Below are 19,071 nucleotides of genomic sequence, written 5' to 3' on the forward strand. Positions count from 1 at the left end.
TGAGCAAATCTATTTGGATACTCAGATTATTTTTTGTTTTAAATAAAATTCATTCTTGTGCCCTAAGTTAACAGTGAAGTTGATTTGAATTAATAGTGTGATGTATAAATGGCCTTCTAAACACAACATGCTGCTTTGAAAATAGTATATAAAATACTACTATTTTTGTCTGGGAATGCCAGTTTCACTTAGTTCATGACGACCAGAAAAACAGCAATAAATAAATCCAAATTTGCGAGCTGCAGATCTCCCATGTCTTGGCAAAACCAATACAAATCCAAGAGCTGTATCACTAAATGCTTTTCTTCCCCAAACCCCCTTTCCTTTCTTTCTTCAAAAGAAATGTATCAAAACCAACATCTAGAGAATGTTAACTTTTAAAAATATTGAAGCTGGTAAGGCTAAAGAAAACAAAATTACCATTAAAAATGTACTGACTGTGGTTAATGATTACAATGTTTAGTTCCAAAGGATTCTGTCTCTCAAACACACATTCTGGACTTCACACTTTACTGTCAGTTTGTTTCTTCAGGTCTGTAATGGTTTTTATTTTATTTGTAACTGTATAAGAGAATCATATCCTGCACGTATCATCTTTTTAAAATATATCACACTGGACTGTGTAACATTAGACTGAAATAGTGTACATACTGTAGTATGAAATGCCAAAACCCTGGGCCCAATCTTGTGGCTATTCTGCATATAGTACCACCAATGACTTCAGTAGGATTTCTGTGTGGAATGGCTGCAGGATTGGGCCCACTGAATTTAAATAATGAAATTGTGACAGCAATGCAAAAAGGGCAACTAATTAAAATTGAAGGATGGCTCTGACCTTAATTCAGATGGTAATGGAAAAATCACAGACGCTTGTGTTAATAGTGGAGGTGTCAGCTTTACTTTTGAATTGCCTGACTTGTGTTGGTTAATGTCGTAGTTATTGTTTCACCAGGAACTGCGGTGGCTGCTCTAGTTAAGGTTGCATGACCAGTTCTACTCAACCTCCTCTTTTCAGTTGCTCAAAACTTTCCACATTTAGGATGTAACTTTCTATGCTTGATCTCTGCCCAAAGATGAGTTTTGTATTTTTTTTAATGGAAAGTTTAAGGAAAAACAGGTTCAGCAATTTTATATTATTAGAGTATAAAAATCCATTATCTCATTATAATAAAATATGTGTGTGACATTTGAACAGCTCTGCAGAGCAAATTCTGAGGGTAGAAAGTTAAAATTTGGCATGAAAATAGTCCTCAACAAGAATACTTGGTTTTGAATATTATGAAAATAGCTTTGATTCAGCTATGTTATGAGTTTTTTTATAAAACACACTCTTAACAGATGTAGTGCATTTTGCAAAGAGTTTTTCTGTAGAGCTCCTAAAGTTCATGGCTATGAAAGGCTATTCTGTGCACTACTGACTGAGTGGCTAACTTGGCTGCATAGTGAACAGTGTAATAAATGGTTTCAGAGTAACAGCTGTGTTAGTCTGTATTCGCAAAAAGAAAAGGAGTACTTGTGGCACCTTAGAGGCTAACAAATTTATTAGAGCATAACCTTTCATGAGCTACAGCTCACTTCATCGGTGTACACATGGCATGAGGCTAGAGCTCTGCAGAAGCACTTTGCTCAGTCCCTGCAAACTTTCATATCCTCCTCAATTTCTTTTACCTTTTGGAGGTCCTCTTTTTCTTCCCCCTTAATGATTCTCTCCATTCTACATTTTTACACCCCTCTTGTTTCTGTTAGACTTCACCTAAATTCCCTCATTGTGGTTGCTCTTGAGTGCTGGCCTCTCTGTTCCCCTCTATATCCCAAAAACTGTTTCTTCTAAGCAGAGACAGCAGAGTGTATAGCTGCTGAGATGGGAAAGGGGACATCAATCTACTGCTAGCTTACTACTTGCTCTATATAGCATCCTCTTTTGGCAGGAGGCCAACGTTGCAGAACAACAGCTTCAGGCTTCAGCCGTTGCAGTGCCTGGGGAACTGGCTAGGACCATGAATAGGTGAGAGAATGCTGACCACATCGTGAATGTGGCAGATATCCCAAATAGGAAGGTCCCATAGCAATTTATAAGGAATCTCCTTTTTATAGAATTTGTAAATCGGTTATATCCTTGCTGCTATAGAATGCTATCATTCTCTACTAAATGTTATAGGTTAATTTAAAATTTCTATGAAAAGGAAGTGATTCACTATTAAAATGTGTAGGTTTTAAGAATAGTTTCTACATAACTATTTAATTTCTGTAGAACTCTCTATTCTATAGTTTACTTGTTCAAAAGTGACCAGTACTTTGAGGTGCTCCTGTTTTTGCGTACTCAACTTTATAGCTTTATATCCTCTCTGTCAGGTGTTTGCCATAGGCCTGGGTAAAGTCTTGGCTATTATGAACAGGTTATGCCAGGGCTAGACACTCCAGGTATGCAAACCATACCTTATATAATGTATTCTGTTATTGTTTTATGGTATATGTAAGTTTCACCTAGCAAACAGAAAAAAACGTGTTAAGAATCTCCTGATACACTTGAGGCCATTCATATAAATTTGATCTAAAGACCATTGAAGCCAATGGTAGTCTTTCCATTGACTTCACTGGACTCTGGATCAGGGCTGTAATGTCTAGAAGTCATAACACGGAAGTGAGTTGTATGACTTGCCCATTTGCAGCAGGATAGAACTTTTGAATGGGAGTCCAGAAATTCTGAATTATTAGACAGTTAGAGGTGGGGAAATGTGGCCCTTATTGAGCGGCATTTATGATATGCTGGATAGAGCCCACAGTTTATTGGTAATAACCAGACAATAATATAATCTGTTGGTAATAAGGCCTTTTATTTGAACAAATATAGTGCAAATTGAGATTTAATGTAAAAATATGAGTGCTACTCGCCAGTCCGATTCTTCAATTTAAATACATAGGTCTCTCTTCCATTGTTGTGCGATTGCTTGGTGTTTGTACTATGTGAGGCTGTAGTGCTGAATCTGCACTAGATTAAATCTTGGTTATCCATTTTTAAATTATTTCTGACCACTAACTGCTGTACTGTGTTTTCTGGCTGAAGAAAAAAGGGACTTGATCTTTCAAATAAGGGGCCTGACCTTGCAATTCTTAAGTAAAATTTCCATTAAAACAGCATTGTATTTCCTGAGTCTGCTGAAATAAGCTGAAGTCACAAAGTTGCAGCTACATTAAAAATTGCTTACTGTGTATATTGGGGTTTTCCCCTTAACTAACTTGTGCATACAGTTCAAACAGAATATCTTGATAGCAATATTCAGTTGGATTGAGACTTTTAGATTGTTAGTCTCTGAAATACTTCTCTAAGGCAGGTTGAGACTGTGATAGCCTGGCAGCTGGGAGCGTGGGCATTAGATAATGTCCCATCCCTAGAAATTTCCTGGTTTCCTGCCATTTCATTACACTATATAAGGACTGGGTGAGGCTTGTCTGTTGAGAATATTGTCTGAGAGCCAGTGTTATTTCAAGTATTTTTCAATAGTGGGCCAAGTTGGTCCTGAGTGAGTGAATGAGTGTGGGGATCAAATGTTTCTGTTTCCAAACTGTTCTCACAGAATTTCACAGTATCATTATCTTTCAGTTTGATCAGGTAAGACCTCCTTTAAATGTTGGTAATTGCATTTTAAGGAAACTCTCCCTTGTTTAGTGTTTGTTTTTCCTTAGAAATTGTTTTATCCAGTGATTGTTTTTTCTAGCAGGGATGAGATATATGAGAATGTCTTTAGAAGTGTAGAATAGTGCCTTTGGGCAGATATACATTTTAAATAGATGTAAACATCCCAAGAGTAAGAGGAGTGGATTGTGTTATTTTGCTAAAGCAGACTGGATTTTTCTGTAAGAGGGATGAAAGGGGTTGTTTTTTTTCTTCAAAATTGTGCATAAATGCTTATTTCCAGTGATAGACATCTAAATCCATTGGGTGACCACTTACGTTGCGAATCTGAGAGTTGTGTTTTCCAGGAGAGTGGTTCTATGAGAATAGCTTTGCATTTACATATATTAATTTTTCAGCCAGATGTAACACCATATTAATTTAGGAAATCTGGAGAGAGAGGTTTGGTATGAACTTAAAAAAATGAGGTGGCCATCTGTACACAGGCTTATCTTTATGTTCATAGAGACCAATTTTGACACCAGGGATATTAGAGTCTGTTCAAATGGCTATGCAGGCAGCTACTGGTTTGATTACTGTTACATATAAGAGAGGTGAAAGAGTGTAGTCCTATTTGACTCACCTTTTTCAGTTTAACAGTTTAGGTTGTACATTGTTTATAATAATTTTTCCCCTTGGTTGTTGGGCAAATAAATTTATCCAGGATCTAAATTGCAGAATAAAATCCCAAAACACTCTATTGAATATCTTTTCTGAATCAAGACAGGATAAGCTGTCCTGTTTTATTCCATTATAATTGGTTGATAATACTAAATAGCCTTTTGATATTGTTGTTGGCCATTCTATTAAGTAAATCAGAATTAATCTGCATGGATAATAGAAGATAAAAGAGTATTAATTTTTCTGTGTGTACTTTTGACAGAATTTTGCTATCCTTAAGGGACTTCATTGCTTTATTTGGGAACTCAGTCATAGTGATATGATTTAGGTTTTGGCATGCTGGTAGTGAGGAACGTGCTTATGTGTGAGGGTTGTATATACATTGTAAATAGAGAGTGATCAGATTATTGCATTTAAAAACAGACAGGGAATAGCCAGTCAGCCTTGCTACTTTGCAGCTTGAAGATATTTTATTACTTTATTGATTTTGGCTTGAGAGAGATTCTCTTCCTATAGTCAGATGTTTTGGGGATAAGTTTCAAAGTAACAGCCGTGTTAGTCTGTATTCGCAAAAAGAAAAGGAGTACTTGTGGCACCTTAGAGACTAACCAATTTATTTGAGCATAAGCTTTCGTGAGCTACAGCTCACTTCATCGGATGCATACTGTGGAAAGTTTAGAAGATCTTATTATATACACACAAAGCATGAAAAAATACCTCCTCTCACCCCACTCTCCTGTTGGTAATAGCTTATCTAAAGTGACCACTCTCCTTACAATGTGTATGATAATCAAGGTGGGCCATTTCCAACACAAATCCAGGTTTTCTCTTCCCCCCCCACCCCCCTCACAAACTCACTCTCCTGCTGGTAATAGCAAATCTTGGGAGACAGACCAGTCCTTACCCACAGACAGCCCCCCAACCTGAAGCAAATACTCACCAGCAACCACATACCACACAACAGAACCACTAACCCAGGAACCTATCCTTGCAACAAAGCCTGTTGCCAACTGTGTCCACATATCTATTCAGGGGACACCATCACAGGGCCTAATAACATCAGCCACACTATCAGAGGCTCGTTGACCTGCACATCCACCAATGTGATATATGCCATCATGTGCCAGCAATGCCCCTCTGCCATGTACATTGGTCAAACTGGACAGTCTTTACGTAAAAGAGTAAATGGACACAAATCAGATGTCAAGAATTATAACATTCATAAACCAGTCGGAGAACACTTCAATCTCTCTGGTCACGCGATTACAGACATGAAAGTTGCTATTTTACAACAAAAAGCTTCAAATCCAGACTCCAGCGAGAAACTGCTGAATTGGAATTCATTTCCAAATTGGATACAATTAACTTAGGCTTGAATAGAGACTGGGAGTGGCTTAGTCATTATGCAAGGTAGCCTGTTTCCCCTTGTTTTTTCCTCCCCCCCCCTCCCCCTTCAGACATTCTTGTTAAACCCTGGATTTGTGCTGGAAATGGCCCACCTTGATTATCATACACAATGTAAGGAGAGTGGTCACTTTGGATAAGCTATTACCAGCAGGAGAGTGAGTTTGTGTGTATGTGGGGGGGTGTGTGTGAGAAAACCTGGATTTGTGTTGGAAATGGCCCACCTTGATTATCATACACATTGTAAGGAGAGTGGTCACTTTAGATAAGCTATTACCAGCAGGAGAGTGAGTTTGTGGGGAGGGGGAGAAAACCTGAATTTGTGCTGGAAATGGCCCAACATGATTATCATACACATTGTAAGGAGAGTGATCACTTTAGATAAGCTATTACAGCAGGAGAGTGGGGTGGGAGGAGGTATTTTTTCATGCTTTGTGTGTATATAATAAGATCTTCTAAACTTTCCACAGTATGCATCCGATGAAGTGAGCTGTAGCTCACGAAAGCTTATGCTCAAATAAATTGGTTAGTCTCTAAGGTGCCACAAGTACTCCTTTTCTTTTTGGGGATAAGTGTAAACCCTGTACCAGGCTTGAAAAAATTACCCAATATCTACTAGCCTGAGGACTAAGCCAATCAGCCAGAGTATAAATAACTCTAAAGACCCTACATCTCTTTCCCTGAAATTTAAAAAAAATAAGAGTTCTGTACTATATTTAATTGCAACATACTGTCAATCAACTTTCTACTAAATACACTTTAAAATATGGACTTAGTATTAGGGCAGGTCAAATAGCAATCTACCCCCCCCATCCCAACATATTTGTCAAATACAGTATTTGATTTATTTTCCTGGTATTTTCTGCATATATATACACTGGTATTAGGCTCACTATAGAACTGGTTGAATATTTCAGAAAAAAGCATTTGTCAAATTACTCGATGAATATGGCTATTTAATGGCACACCACAATGTTATAGAGCAGTTTAGGATGGGAATGAAGAGTGTTACTAAAAATGGGAAGCTAGAAAGCAGAATGCCAGAGAATCACTTCTACGTTTCTGAAATGTAATAAATGTCAATTAGTTTTATAGTTCTACCTCTGATCTTGGGTGTCATTCTCATCTCTAAATACCTTTTTCTTGGTTCTTAAGATTTTTACCTGGTATTAGGGCCCCTTTGTTATCTGACTTTCTTTGCACTCCTTTTCACCTTAATCACTCTCCTTAAGGTTGTCTTCTAAATTTCATCTCTCTCTCTTTGCCATCTAAGCCTTTCTACTTCAAGAACATATTTCTGTCCTTACCTTCCCAGTCCTCTACCTGTTTGATTTGTTGACTACGCTTCCTTCAAAGTTTGACTCTCTTGATGCTATAATTACATTTCTATCCCACTGTCCGTGGGGTGGTATATTCTGGCATTCCTCAGCATGCTACTCTGATGAACTTTGGGAATTGCACCATTTTAGGCAGGTGGCACTGCTGAAAAGTTAAAGGTGGGAAATTAGAACCTATAATGTCACCATCAAGATATGTCATTGATCATGAGATGTTGCTGAAATGACAGCAAGCATGATTTCGAAGGGGCAATTAGAATCTCCCGAGAGTGTTTCCACTTACACCTTTCTAGACCATTCCCAGAGAGTGGTGAGGAGTGAGTGCTTCTTCCCAAGTGCTGTCCGCTGTGGGTCCAGTCCTGGTAAGGTTCAGTCCTGTCATGTTCTGTTCAACATATGCTGGAAGCCAGTGCAGAAGAGAGAGATATGAGATGAGTGGCAGTGTTATCAATACACCAATCACAGAATATCATAGAATACCAATGACACCCAGCTCTTCATCTGACCCAGACACTGCTCTCTCCGGCGTCACTAGTACCTGCCAGAGATTGTGATGAAAGCCAGCTACTAGCAGCTCAACCTGAAGAAGTAGGAAGTGATGCTGATCAGGAAGGGGAAAGACTTTGAGGCTTTAGTTAAAAATAGAATGATTCCTTCAGCTGAGGTCATCTGACCAGCTATCACTGAATTGGTCTACAGTCTCAGGGTCTGTTGTTTTATTCACCAGAGTAGCATCTTTTCGTGTTTGGCTAGCAAAGAGACTGTGTTTGCTGCTTGAACACCCTCCCCTACACATTCTTGCTCTGTGCATCCCTTAGTATCCCTCCCCCTTCAGTAACAAATGTGACTGATATATAAAACAAAGGAGACACGTGGCAATTTATCACGTTGAAGCTGCATCAATCTAAAAACTCAATAAGAAACCTGAGTAAACCGTGAAAAAGTTTCCTGGTGTGAAAGTTACCTAGGGGACTTGTAGTAATTCATGCTAGTGTCATTGTGTTATCTGCCTGAATCTTTTAAAACAACTTGTCTGGAAAAGCTTCTTTTTTAAATGGTGCAATTAAGCAATGACCGTGAAATCAGACAGTGTTTTATCATAGTAGCTAATTTGCATTTAGCTGTTAGGACATCAGCAGTTTGTTAGTCTGGGATCCTTTCCACTTTATCTCTGTTTATAACGTGCAGATTTATGGCACATGTTTTAGTAATTTGTAGATCTGCAACCATACGTTTTACTTATGAAAGAATGTGAAAACTGGACTGCTCTGCTGCATATGTTGTACAGCGCTGCCATTTACCACAAGAAAATATGCATTTTTCTTATGACTTCCCTTTTAGATACCAACAGTATGACTGAGATATAAAAACCTTAGACAAAGAATGAAAACAGCTAGCATAGTGGAAGCTTTTTGGTTTTTAAATGAACCAGATCATTTTTTTTAAAGGTTCTGGTAATTTATTGAGAATTGTTAGTGTTTCAATTACACACTGATGGGAGCTGAAATTTATAGTAGAAAACTGTTTTCCCCACATATTGAAAAGATGAGTGACATTGGGATATAATGCTCAAAGTCATAGGCTAAGGGTATTGTGGCCTATTGGAGGTCACCTTTTCAATCCAATGGACCATACTTTCCCCTATAAATTAAACACTCCAGTCTAGAATGTGCGTGTTAAATCATACCATTTAACATGTATTTGGTCTCAGACCTGTTGCTGCTTCAGTTTCCCTGTACTGAGCCTTTTCTATTTTAGTTCACATAGTCATGTGACCCTCTCAGCCAATAACAGAACTCCAGAAGTAATGCCAACAGCCTTCTTGGATAAATGTAAGTGAAAATAGCTCTGTTTTTTCAGTTTCTTTCCCCCACGCTCACTTTTAAATGCTGTTTTTACTCAAAACATTGCTGTGCATACATTACGGTGCCCCGGGGACTGCTTAAAAGTATTGTTTTAACTCTTTTTCTAACGTCAATTTTATTTACTGTTTCTTTGTTTTCCGTGTCCTGCAGAAAGCAGCAGAAAACCAAGGGAATGCTTCCAAATGTTGTCATTAAGTATGAAATAAGTGTCCAGTGAAAATCTTTAATGCAGTATAATTTAGCCTTAAGTGTGCAATAGCATGAAAATTACCCTATGCTGAAGCCCCAGACACAGTCACATGACTCTCTCAGCCCAAACTGATCAGCTACGAGAACAGTTGTAACTGAAATTATTAGCTCTCTTGATCCTGTCTCAACCAATCACATTATACTGAACAATTAAAGGGTTCAATAATTTCAGTTCCAGGACATAGTAAATACTGTATGTATAAAGAGAAGGAATGCAGTATCTTTTGGGGTGATGAATTTATTATTTTTATGAGTCACAAAGTCTACATGGTTCCCTTTAATAAGTGTAAGTACTGTATTTTGATCTGAACAGATGCTGAAATCTATTTACAGAATATGATATTTAAGTAGTGGGTATAATGAGTTTTATCTCTTTCTTTACAGTTATTGGGTACATTCTTTAACCCAAGCTGAGGGTCTTTATCTGAGCATCAGTTTTTCCATTAATAGGATTTCTGGGACAAAATTTTCAGCTTAATAAGTGAAGATTATCTCTTAAGTATTTTGAGCCTTCTTTTCGCATACTGGGCCTTTTTTTTCTGAGATAATACGTATTTATTTTCCTGGGTAGCACACACATACATAGTTTTTTTCCCTTGACTACTTCATTATTTTGGCAAATTACAGACACACTTTTTGAAGCTTACAGATAATCTTTATAGGCCTATTTTTGTTTTGTAAGTCAGTATGGGGGGATACCAATTGATAGTTTTGGGTTTTGCATAGAATTTGAAAGTAAACTTTGTAGTGAGCGCCTGATCCAACACCTGAAGAAGTTAACTGGCATCTTTCTATTGACTTCAATGGCCTTCAGATCAGGCCCCATGTTGCAGCACTTTTAGGTGCAAATGCCACCATCAGAGCTTGTTACCTTATTTATGTATTTATTTTTGTGTAGCTAAGATATATACTTAATCATGAGGCATATCTCACGTACATATCATGAACCAATTTCACAGAAGAAAAGTGATAAAAAGAAGCCCAGACGTATCTCTTAGCAGTTTTTCAGTATTGTACAGCAGAAGGCATGACTCTGTGCATTTTAGTTCTGTTTAACTGGATGTTTCAGGGTCCATAATTTGGGGGTTTTATTTACTTTTTTGCTTGTGACATAAACATTCTCAGACTTAATATGAATAGATTTTTTTTCATTAATTGTTTAAATTGAAATGAAAAGACGTTTTTATTTTATTTTTAATATGGTCCAAAACAATAACACCAAAATTTCATAAATCCAAATGAAAACATCAAGATAATAAACCAAAAGAAAAAGTGATCAACTGGGTTATTGTCAAAGAGTACAAAGCAGATGTTGTACAAAACAAACGGGAGGTTTTGGAATCTTAATAAGGAAATAAATCGGTGAGGCTTTTTAATCCAGCTTCTCATTTCAACGTACGTGATGAAAGGTAGCCATGTATTCAGATATCTGATGTATTTGATTTCAGTATTCCCCCCTGTGGTGTTGGAAACCCAAACACAATTGCCATGTGCTAGTGCATGATATTCAGAAATAAAAACAAATTAGAAAGAGAAGACTATTTGCATTATTCAAGTTGAGTGAGCATCAGGAAGCAAATAGATTTACTAACATTTTGAGTGTGAAGTCAGGGACAATTGTATTTGGTGGTAACTCCTTTGTGTCCAAGTTGCACAGGCTGGGAATGGGAATGTATTCAGTTTTTGCCATTTAAACAAATATGGTTGTTCATAACATTTTAAAGTATATTTCTAGTTTCATTTAACATAACAAACCCTTTCCTTCAAGATCCTGAGCAATTCCTCCCTGGTGTTGAGTGCCCTCAACTCCCACTGACTTCATGAGTAATTGAGGATGATCTGCACTATGTAGGAGGTGCTCAGCTCCTACCAGAGCAGGGGGCCTAACTTTAACATATCCAGAATAGTGAGACAAGTCACATTAACAGCTGAATAACACGATCCATCTACTTATTCAGTACAGTGGCATCTGAGCACTTTCCCATCTACTCCCAAATTAAAAGAAATGTGTCAGTTTTTCCATGAAACAGCAATACAATGTAGTACACAAATGATAAATAAAACTTAATTAATTGGAGGATCTGTTATCACTTCTGTTCCTGATTCCTTGTTTTCTGCTATTGCAATTTCTTTGCTGCTTATCCATTCGCCTCCTCCTTTACTTTCAGTTTCATTAGAAAAATGAACAAAAATCATAGCTGTGAGATTAGACCACACCATAAAACCAGTGGGAGTGAGATCAGAAGTCACGCATGTATGAATTCTAAAATATTTTTCCCCCTCATGTTATGTCCTCCTCTAATCTTGGTTTCACCTCACTTAAACTTGACAAGTGCTACTCATCTGGAATGACCATCAGACACGTCCAAGCTGTCACTGTCTCACTCCAGCCAGCTGAGATGTCACTCATAAAAAGTGAAGCAGATAACGAGCAAGGTGTCCCGTTCAGCTCCTCCTCCTGGCTGCTAGAGATTACTTCTGGGTTTCTGCTCAGGCAGCCAAAGGTTTCTCTAACCTCTCCCTTCTCAGTGCTACCTGTATTGAGTCACTCAGGCCCACTGAGCCTCTCAGCGTACCGAACAGAGGCATCTAGTAGAGAGGAATAGGTGGCCAGACTTGCTGCTTTCTGGTTCTGAACAGTTGCATGTTCCACCCTCAGGAGGCAGCCAAGGGGGAGGGTGACAGGTCCAGAGAGGATATGAAGAAATTCAGGGAGAGAAAGGATTGTGGTTGAGACTGGACCATTGCAGGCAGAGGGTGAGTGGAAAAAGTGGGGCTAGAGGATCAACACCCACCCATGCACATTTCTTGTGTGCTGCCATGTTACCGTATTTGAGTACAACTGCTTATTGCAGCAAGGAACATGGCACAGGCTGAACAAGGGTTACAGGAGCCAGCAAGGGAAACACAGAGAGCCGGGAAAGGAAGTGAGGAAGCACTTTTCAGAGTGGCCATTATTGGCTAGAGCAACATGCTATATAGCAAAAGAAAGAAATACATCACTGCACAACTTTGCTGTATGCAGGACAACCTAGTGGGCCTGTGGGATGGGGGAGACAAATGTGGGACAATTTAGCAAGTTTAAATAAACAGCAAAAACAGTGACATGTAAAATCAAAGTAAAAACATCTTCACTTATAAAATAGAAACACCAAAGCATGAAAATACAGAAAGCTTATTTAACTTGTTTCACAAAAGCATTAACAGGTAGTAATACATGAACATCAATTTTAAATAGAAAAAGGACAGTGAGCAGTTTTAACTCAAATTCCCTTTGGAAAAGCAAATTAGATTTTTCTATTTTTTTCTGCTTTAATAATCTAGGCTTTGATTCTTCACAGCATTTAACCACATTCTAAAGTCACATTGATTTCAATGGGGTATAAGTACCTGTTTAAAATGAAGCATGTATTTTAATTCATTTCTAAATCAGGGCCCCATGTTGTGATTTATTAGTAACAGAGAGGTAAAGTTTAAAAATATGAACTGAACTTGACTATATCTCTTTTGACTGAATTCTTCCAGTCTTGCTTCTTTTGTGGTGACGACGCCCTTGGCAAAATGTGATAGGAGTTCATACAGTGCTTCTTTCCACATGGAAGTTCACATTAGACTTCTCTACCAGTATATCCAATCCTCCTTGGTCATTTTTTTAAAGCTGTAAATTCTAATAATTCTCATTGTTTGGGATAAAATTAACACATACTAAGACAGTGTCTGTGTCAGCTATTTTGTTAGCATTTCAACTAGCTGGTTTGAAAAAGAAAAAGTTTGACATATTTTTTGCAGTATTTTAAATCATACTATGTGATATTGAACATTTGCTAAATGTACAGGGTACATTTCCATTACATTTGTTTATGAAGTGGAGTTACATATTCCGTACATTCTGTCCTGAGCAGTGCGGCCTTTTGATCTCTTGGTATCCAAAAAATACTGGGTTCCCCCCCATCATATAATATGCTAAATTTAGTTGGGTCTAATTAACTGCATTAATAATTTCCTACAATAAGTCTGCGCTGCATTTGGGAGATGTGATTGAAGCACGTGTAGACATATCTGGGCTAGCTTTTATTTTGCTAGCTCGGGTAACAGTAGCAGTGAAACTGTGGCACTTTGGGCAGGGCCTGATCCATCACTGGGCCTTAGGCAAACATACGCTTCTGGTTCCCTACCTTCTAATATGACCATGTGCCAGGTTGTAATAACTCTTGCTCAAATTGCTCCCAAACACCCCTTTTTCATGATGGAGGGGTGGCTGGGCCAAACTCAAGCGAGTGATGTTTTGACATGGGGCATGGGGTTGCAGCGCTACTCAGATTTGGCCCAGTCATGAATCGGGGGTGGGGGTTGGCCAAGCCAAACTGGCATCTCCATTAATTTCCATCCGCTCTCCCCAAATTTGGGCCCTAGACATGTGCGTAGTTTGCCTATGTGTTAATTTGGCCTTGAGTATGCACAATGGATGCTTGAGTATGTAACCAGGGTCCTGGATGGGCAGGGTTAGCCTGTACAGTCACCTGTGTTGCCATGGCTTCACTGCTATTGGGACTGGAATTCATAGAATCATAGAAGATCAGGGTTGGAAGAGACCTCAGGAGGTCATCTCGTCCAACCCCCTGAATTAGTTTTGCTCTAGCTAGATCAAACTAGCTCCACATGTGCTGCAGTCACATCTCCCAACTGCAATGCAGACATACCCTTAGGTTTGAAATTTTGGTTGCGTGCACTTTTTTGTTGTTGTCTTCGTTTCATTATTTGGTAGACTAGGTCAGTAAATAAGGGGATGAGGATCAGATTTTGATCTTTGGGGCCATATTTTAAAACATTCTGGATTTTTCAAATGAAAACTCTCACCTGATTTTTTTTTTAGGAATTGAAAACCAGCTTTTTAGTTAATTTGAAAATCGGACTAGAGTTCCCTTATGGAAAAGTCCTAAAACAATGATAACCTTTCCTTAAAGAATTTTTGAACCATTTCCAATAGAACTGAATGGAGCGTTGTATCGTATATAATGGTTCAAAAATGTACAGAGAGGAGAGAATTCTCAATGCAATTCTAAAGCTTTCTAGAGTAGAATCTTATTAGTTTTAATACTTGAAAGCCTGTGCTGTTGCCCAGGTGTGATTTGTAAAGTCATGTGAAGCGACAGTGACTGATGGAAGAAAATATCAGGCAACAAACATAGAAAGAATAGTATCAGAGGAGTAGCCGTGTTAGTCTGGATCTGTAAAAGCGGAAGAGTCCTGTGGCACCTTATAGACTAACAGACATATTGGAGCATAAGCTTGGAGCATAGGTTTTCCATTCCTCAGATCATCCTAGTAGCCCTTCTCTGTACCTGTTCCAGTTTGAATTCATCCTTCTTAAACATGGGAGACCAGAACTGCACACAGTATTCCAGGTGAGGTCTCACCAGTGCCTTGTATAACGGTACTAAAACCTCCTTATCCCTACTGGAAATACCTCTCCTGATGCATCCCAAGACTGCATTAGCTTTTTTCATGGCCATATCACATTGGCGGCTCATAGTCATCCTATGATCAACCAATACTCCAAGGTCCTTCTCCTGCGTTACTTCTAATTGATGCGTCCCCAGCTTATAACTAAAATTCTTGTTATTAATCCCTAAATGCATGACCTTACACTTCTCACTATTAAATTTCATCCTATTACTATTACTCCAGTTTCCAAGGTCATCCAGATCCTCCTGTAGGATATACCGGTCCTTCTCTAAATTGGCAATACCTCCCAGCTTTGTATCATCCGCAAACTTTATTAGCACATGTCAAGGTTCCTCCCCCACTCTGAACTCTAGGGTACAGATGTGGGGACCTGCATGAAAAACCTCCTAAGCTTATCTTTACCAGCTTAGGTCAAAACTTCCCCAAGGTACAAAATATTCCACCCTTTGTCCTTGCCGCTACCACCACCAAACTAATACTGGTTACTGGGGAAGAGCTGTTTGGACGCGTCTTTCCCCCCAAAATACTTCCCAAAACCTTGCACCCCACTTCCTGGATAAGGTTTGGTAAAAAGCCTCACCAATTTGCATAGGTGACCACAGACCCAAACCCTTGGATCTGAGAACAATGAAAAAGCATTCAGTTTTCTTACAAGAAGACTTTTAATAAAAATAGAAGTAAATAGAAATAAAGAAATCCCCCCTGTAAAATCAGGATGGTAGATATCTTACAAGGTAATTAGATTAAAAAACATAGAGAACCCCTCCAGGCAAAACCTTAAGTTACAAAAAAGATACACAGACAGAAATAGTTATTCTATTCAGCACAATTCTTTTCTCAGCCATTTAAAGAAATCATGATCTAACACATACCTAGCTAGATTACTTACTAAAAGTTCTAAGACTCCATTCCTGGTCTATCCCTGGCAGAAACCAGCATATAGACAGACACACAGACCCTTTGTTTCTCTCCCTCCTCCCAGCTTTTGAAAGTATCTTGTCTCCTCATTGGTCATTTTGGTCAGGTGCCAGCGAGGTTACCTTTAGCTTCTTAACCCTTTACAAGTGAGAGGAGCTTTCCCCTGGCCAGGAGGGATTTCAAAGGGGTTTACCCTTCCCTTTATATTTATGACAGCACACTCCCACTTTTTGTGCCAAGGTCAATAATAAAAAGATTAAATAAGATTGGTCCCAAAACTGATCCTTGAGGAACTCCACTGGTAACCTCTCTCCAGCCTGACAGTTCACCTTTCAGTAGGACCTGTTGTAGTCTCCCCTTTAACCAATTCCTTATCCACCTTTCAATTTTCCTGTTGATCCCCATCTTACCCAATTTAACTAATAATTCCCCATGTGGCACCGTAACAAACACCTTACTGAAATCTAGGTAAATTACATCCACTGCGTTTCCTTTGTCTAAAAAATCTGTTACTTTCTCAAAGAAGGAGATCAGGTTGGTTTGGCACGATCTACCTTTTGTAAAACCATGTTGTATTTTGTCCCATTTACCATTGACTTCAATGTCCTTAACTACCTTCTCCTTCAAAATTTTTTCCAAGACCTTGCATAATTTTTTTTCTCTTTCTTAAAAATAGGAACTATGTTAGCAATTCTCCAATCATACGGTACAACCCCTGAGTTTACAGATTCATTAAAAATTCTTGCTAATGGGCTTGCAATTTTGTGTGCCAATTCCTTTAATATTCTTGGATGAAGATTATCTGGGCCACCCGATTTAGTCCCATTAAGCTGTTTGAGTTTCGCTTCTACCTCAGATATGGTAATATCTACCTCCATATCCTCATTCCCATTTGTCATGCTACCATTATCCCTAAGATCTTCTTTAGTCTTATTAAAGACTGAGGCAAAGTATTTGTTTAGATATTGGGCCATGCCTAGATTATCCTTGACCTCCACTCCATCCTCAGTGTTTAGCAGTCCCACTTCTTCTTTTTTTGTTTTCTTCTTATTTATATGGCTATAGAACCTTTTACTATTGGTTTTAATTCTCTTGCATCATCAGTGATCTACAACCCATCCTGGACAACGATCCCCCACTTTCACAGGCCTTGGGAGGCAGGCCAGTCCTCGCCCACAGACAACCCGCCAACCTGAAGCATATTCTCACCAGCAATGACACACCGCACCACAGTAACTCTAACTCAGGAACCAATCCATGCAACAAACTTTGATGCCAACTCTGCCCACATATCTACACCAGCGACACCATCACAGGACCTAACCAGATCAGCCACACCATCACCGGTTCATTCACCTCCATAGACACCAATGTAATATACGCGATTATGTGCCAGCAATGCCCCTCTGCTATGTACATCCTCCCTGATTGAACTAACCTCGTTATCCCTAGCCTAATTCTTGCTTCCATATTTATACCTGCCTCTGGAAATTTCCACTACATGCACCTGACAAAGTGAGTATGCACCCACGAAAGCTTATGCTCCAATACATCTGTTAGTCTATAAGGTGCCACAGGACTCTTTGCCGCTTTTATAGAAAGACTACACATCCAAAACATGCACACTGTCAAATTGCAGTGTGCACACATGTGACTGCTTTGGCTCACATTACCTAACTTAAACATAGATTCCAAAGGCAGCAGGGACCACTGAAATGGAACAGGTGCCGGGGCTCAAGCAATCATTTAATGGTTTAACTGATGTGGCAACCCCAGATGTGCTGGGGCTATATGAACTGCCAAGCCTAGAGGTGCTGGATCTGAGTCCCAACAAGCCCTGGCACAAATTAAGCACTGCCCCTGCCTCCTGTTGCTCAGGAGCTTCTGCTCTGCCTGGGTCCCAGCTGCACCACTTCCCCAACTTCACCCTCTCTTGTCTTTTGCTGCCCTGGGATCCTCTATTTACTCTAGGAGGACCATACATGAAGGCAGGTCTCATTGGCAGAGCAGGTCTGTTCCTTAGCCCTGAGACTCTTGCACAGAACTTTGCCTGAGTGCTACCCTGAAAATCACAGGATCAGAGGAACTTCTCATGACATCACAATAGCTCCTCCTGCAGGCACCAAAATCCTATGACTCACTATCAATTTGTGAGTGTTGGCAACACTGAACGCGGCCTTTCCATGGTTCTCAGAGGAGACTCCCTTTCCCTGCAGTTGGGGGAGCTGCCATTTCATCCCCTCAATCTTCCAATCCTCCACTATTGTCATTACCCCTCTCAGGTCCCTCCTGCCCCCACACCTGCCTGCACCCCATCCCCTTGCAATGCCATAATCTGCTCCTCCAACTTTTCCCATCAATCTTTCATAGCGTCCCTTCTGCTCCTCACAGTCCCTGTGTTCCGTCTAGCCCCTGAAACAGAGTGGCAGAGTGGTGTTTGTGTGTGGGCCTGTGTTCAGTCTCATTGCAGACACTGGGAGGTGGCAGCCAACTTTATTAAGGACAGCTTCACTTCTATATGCAAATGAACTGTAGGCAAATGGTGGCCATCTTAGTGACTTGAGGTCCATTGACAGTAATTGGAGATGGTAGCCATTTTGAACAAGGGAAGATTTGTGAGTAGAAAAAACCATGCCTGTAGCTGTTTCCATCCCTTGACACTGACTTATAGACATTCTAAACATGCTTCAGAGGGACAATATTGGAATCTTATTAGGGTTGGCACCTGTGAGGCACTGAAACTGGCTGGTGTGTGGGAAAGACCTTGTCCCAAGAAAGGTGGGACCAGCCTGAGGGTGGGGCCACTTCCCAGGAGAGGCAGGACCTGTCTCCGGGCAGGGCCACGTCCTAGAACTGGAGGGGAACCATGCTGAGGGCCTCAACTTTCAGAAAATTATACAAGATTTGGAGGGTTTCGGGGACAGGACTTGAGTGCAAATTCCCAATTGGCTAGTGTCTGCCTCTGGCACATGCAAAGCAGGATCTGGGTGCTAGATGGGCAGCTCTGGTGCACATCTAGCTGTGACATGAGTGCACAAATAACCTGAAAAATGACATCTTGTGACCAGCAACCAACAAGGCACTAGAAAAAAACATCCAGGCTTGTCAAAAACAGGTCAGGTGGCAACTCTAATTCTTATGTAGATTCCTATTAAATTCCATGGTGGTTAGGGATTTTTGTACTTCTGCATTCTCTTTCACCAAACTGTCCTCCAGTTCTCTGGCAAAACTGATACAATTTCATGGCCAGGTTAATCAGGATAGTTTCTGTGCTGTCTAATTCTCTGTCTGTATCTTCAGTCCATATGTAATAAGTAAGGCTGTGAGTCTTTCACGGAGGTCACAGAAGTCATGGATTCCGTGACTTCTGTGACCTCCGTGACTTTCTGGAACTTCCATGACTTCCGCAGCGGCTAGTGCGGCTGACCCCAGGGCCGCCCGAGCAGCTGGGGCAGCCTCGGAGCCAGCTCCACCGACCGCTGCTCCAACAGCCCCAGGCAACTGGTCCTGGGCACTGTCAGGGAGCAGCGGTCTGGGA

General features: G+C 39.9%; 1 protein-coding gene across 2 annotated transcripts in view; it reads left to right on the forward strand.

Moving 5' to 3' along the window:
• Window positions 1-509: 509 nt before the first annotated feature.
• The window catches only part of ESR1 (estrogen receptor 1), a 257,789-nt gene continuing 239,227 nt past the window's right edge, over window positions 510-19,071 (forward strand). The window contains exon 1 of one of the 2 annotated variants that reach the window (XM_073337674.2): window positions 510-532. Coding sequence is in view for 1 of the 2 variants with exons in the window: in XM_073337671.2 (XP_073193772.1) it covers window positions 8,843-8,867 (25 nt within the window). In the remaining variant the exon portion in view is untranslated. Of the gene's footprint in view, window positions 533-8,831; window positions 8,868-19,071 lie in introns of those variants that run through there. The other variant, XM_073337671.2, reaches the window with a different exon arrangement.

The sequence above is a fragment of the Lepidochelys kempii genome, chromosome 3 (assembly GCF_965140285.1).
Source record: "Lepidochelys kempii isolate rLepKem1 chromosome 3, rLepKem1.hap1, whole genome shotgun sequence".
NCBI classification, from domain to species: Eukaryota; Metazoa; Chordata; order Testudines; family Cheloniidae; genus Lepidochelys; species Lepidochelys kempii.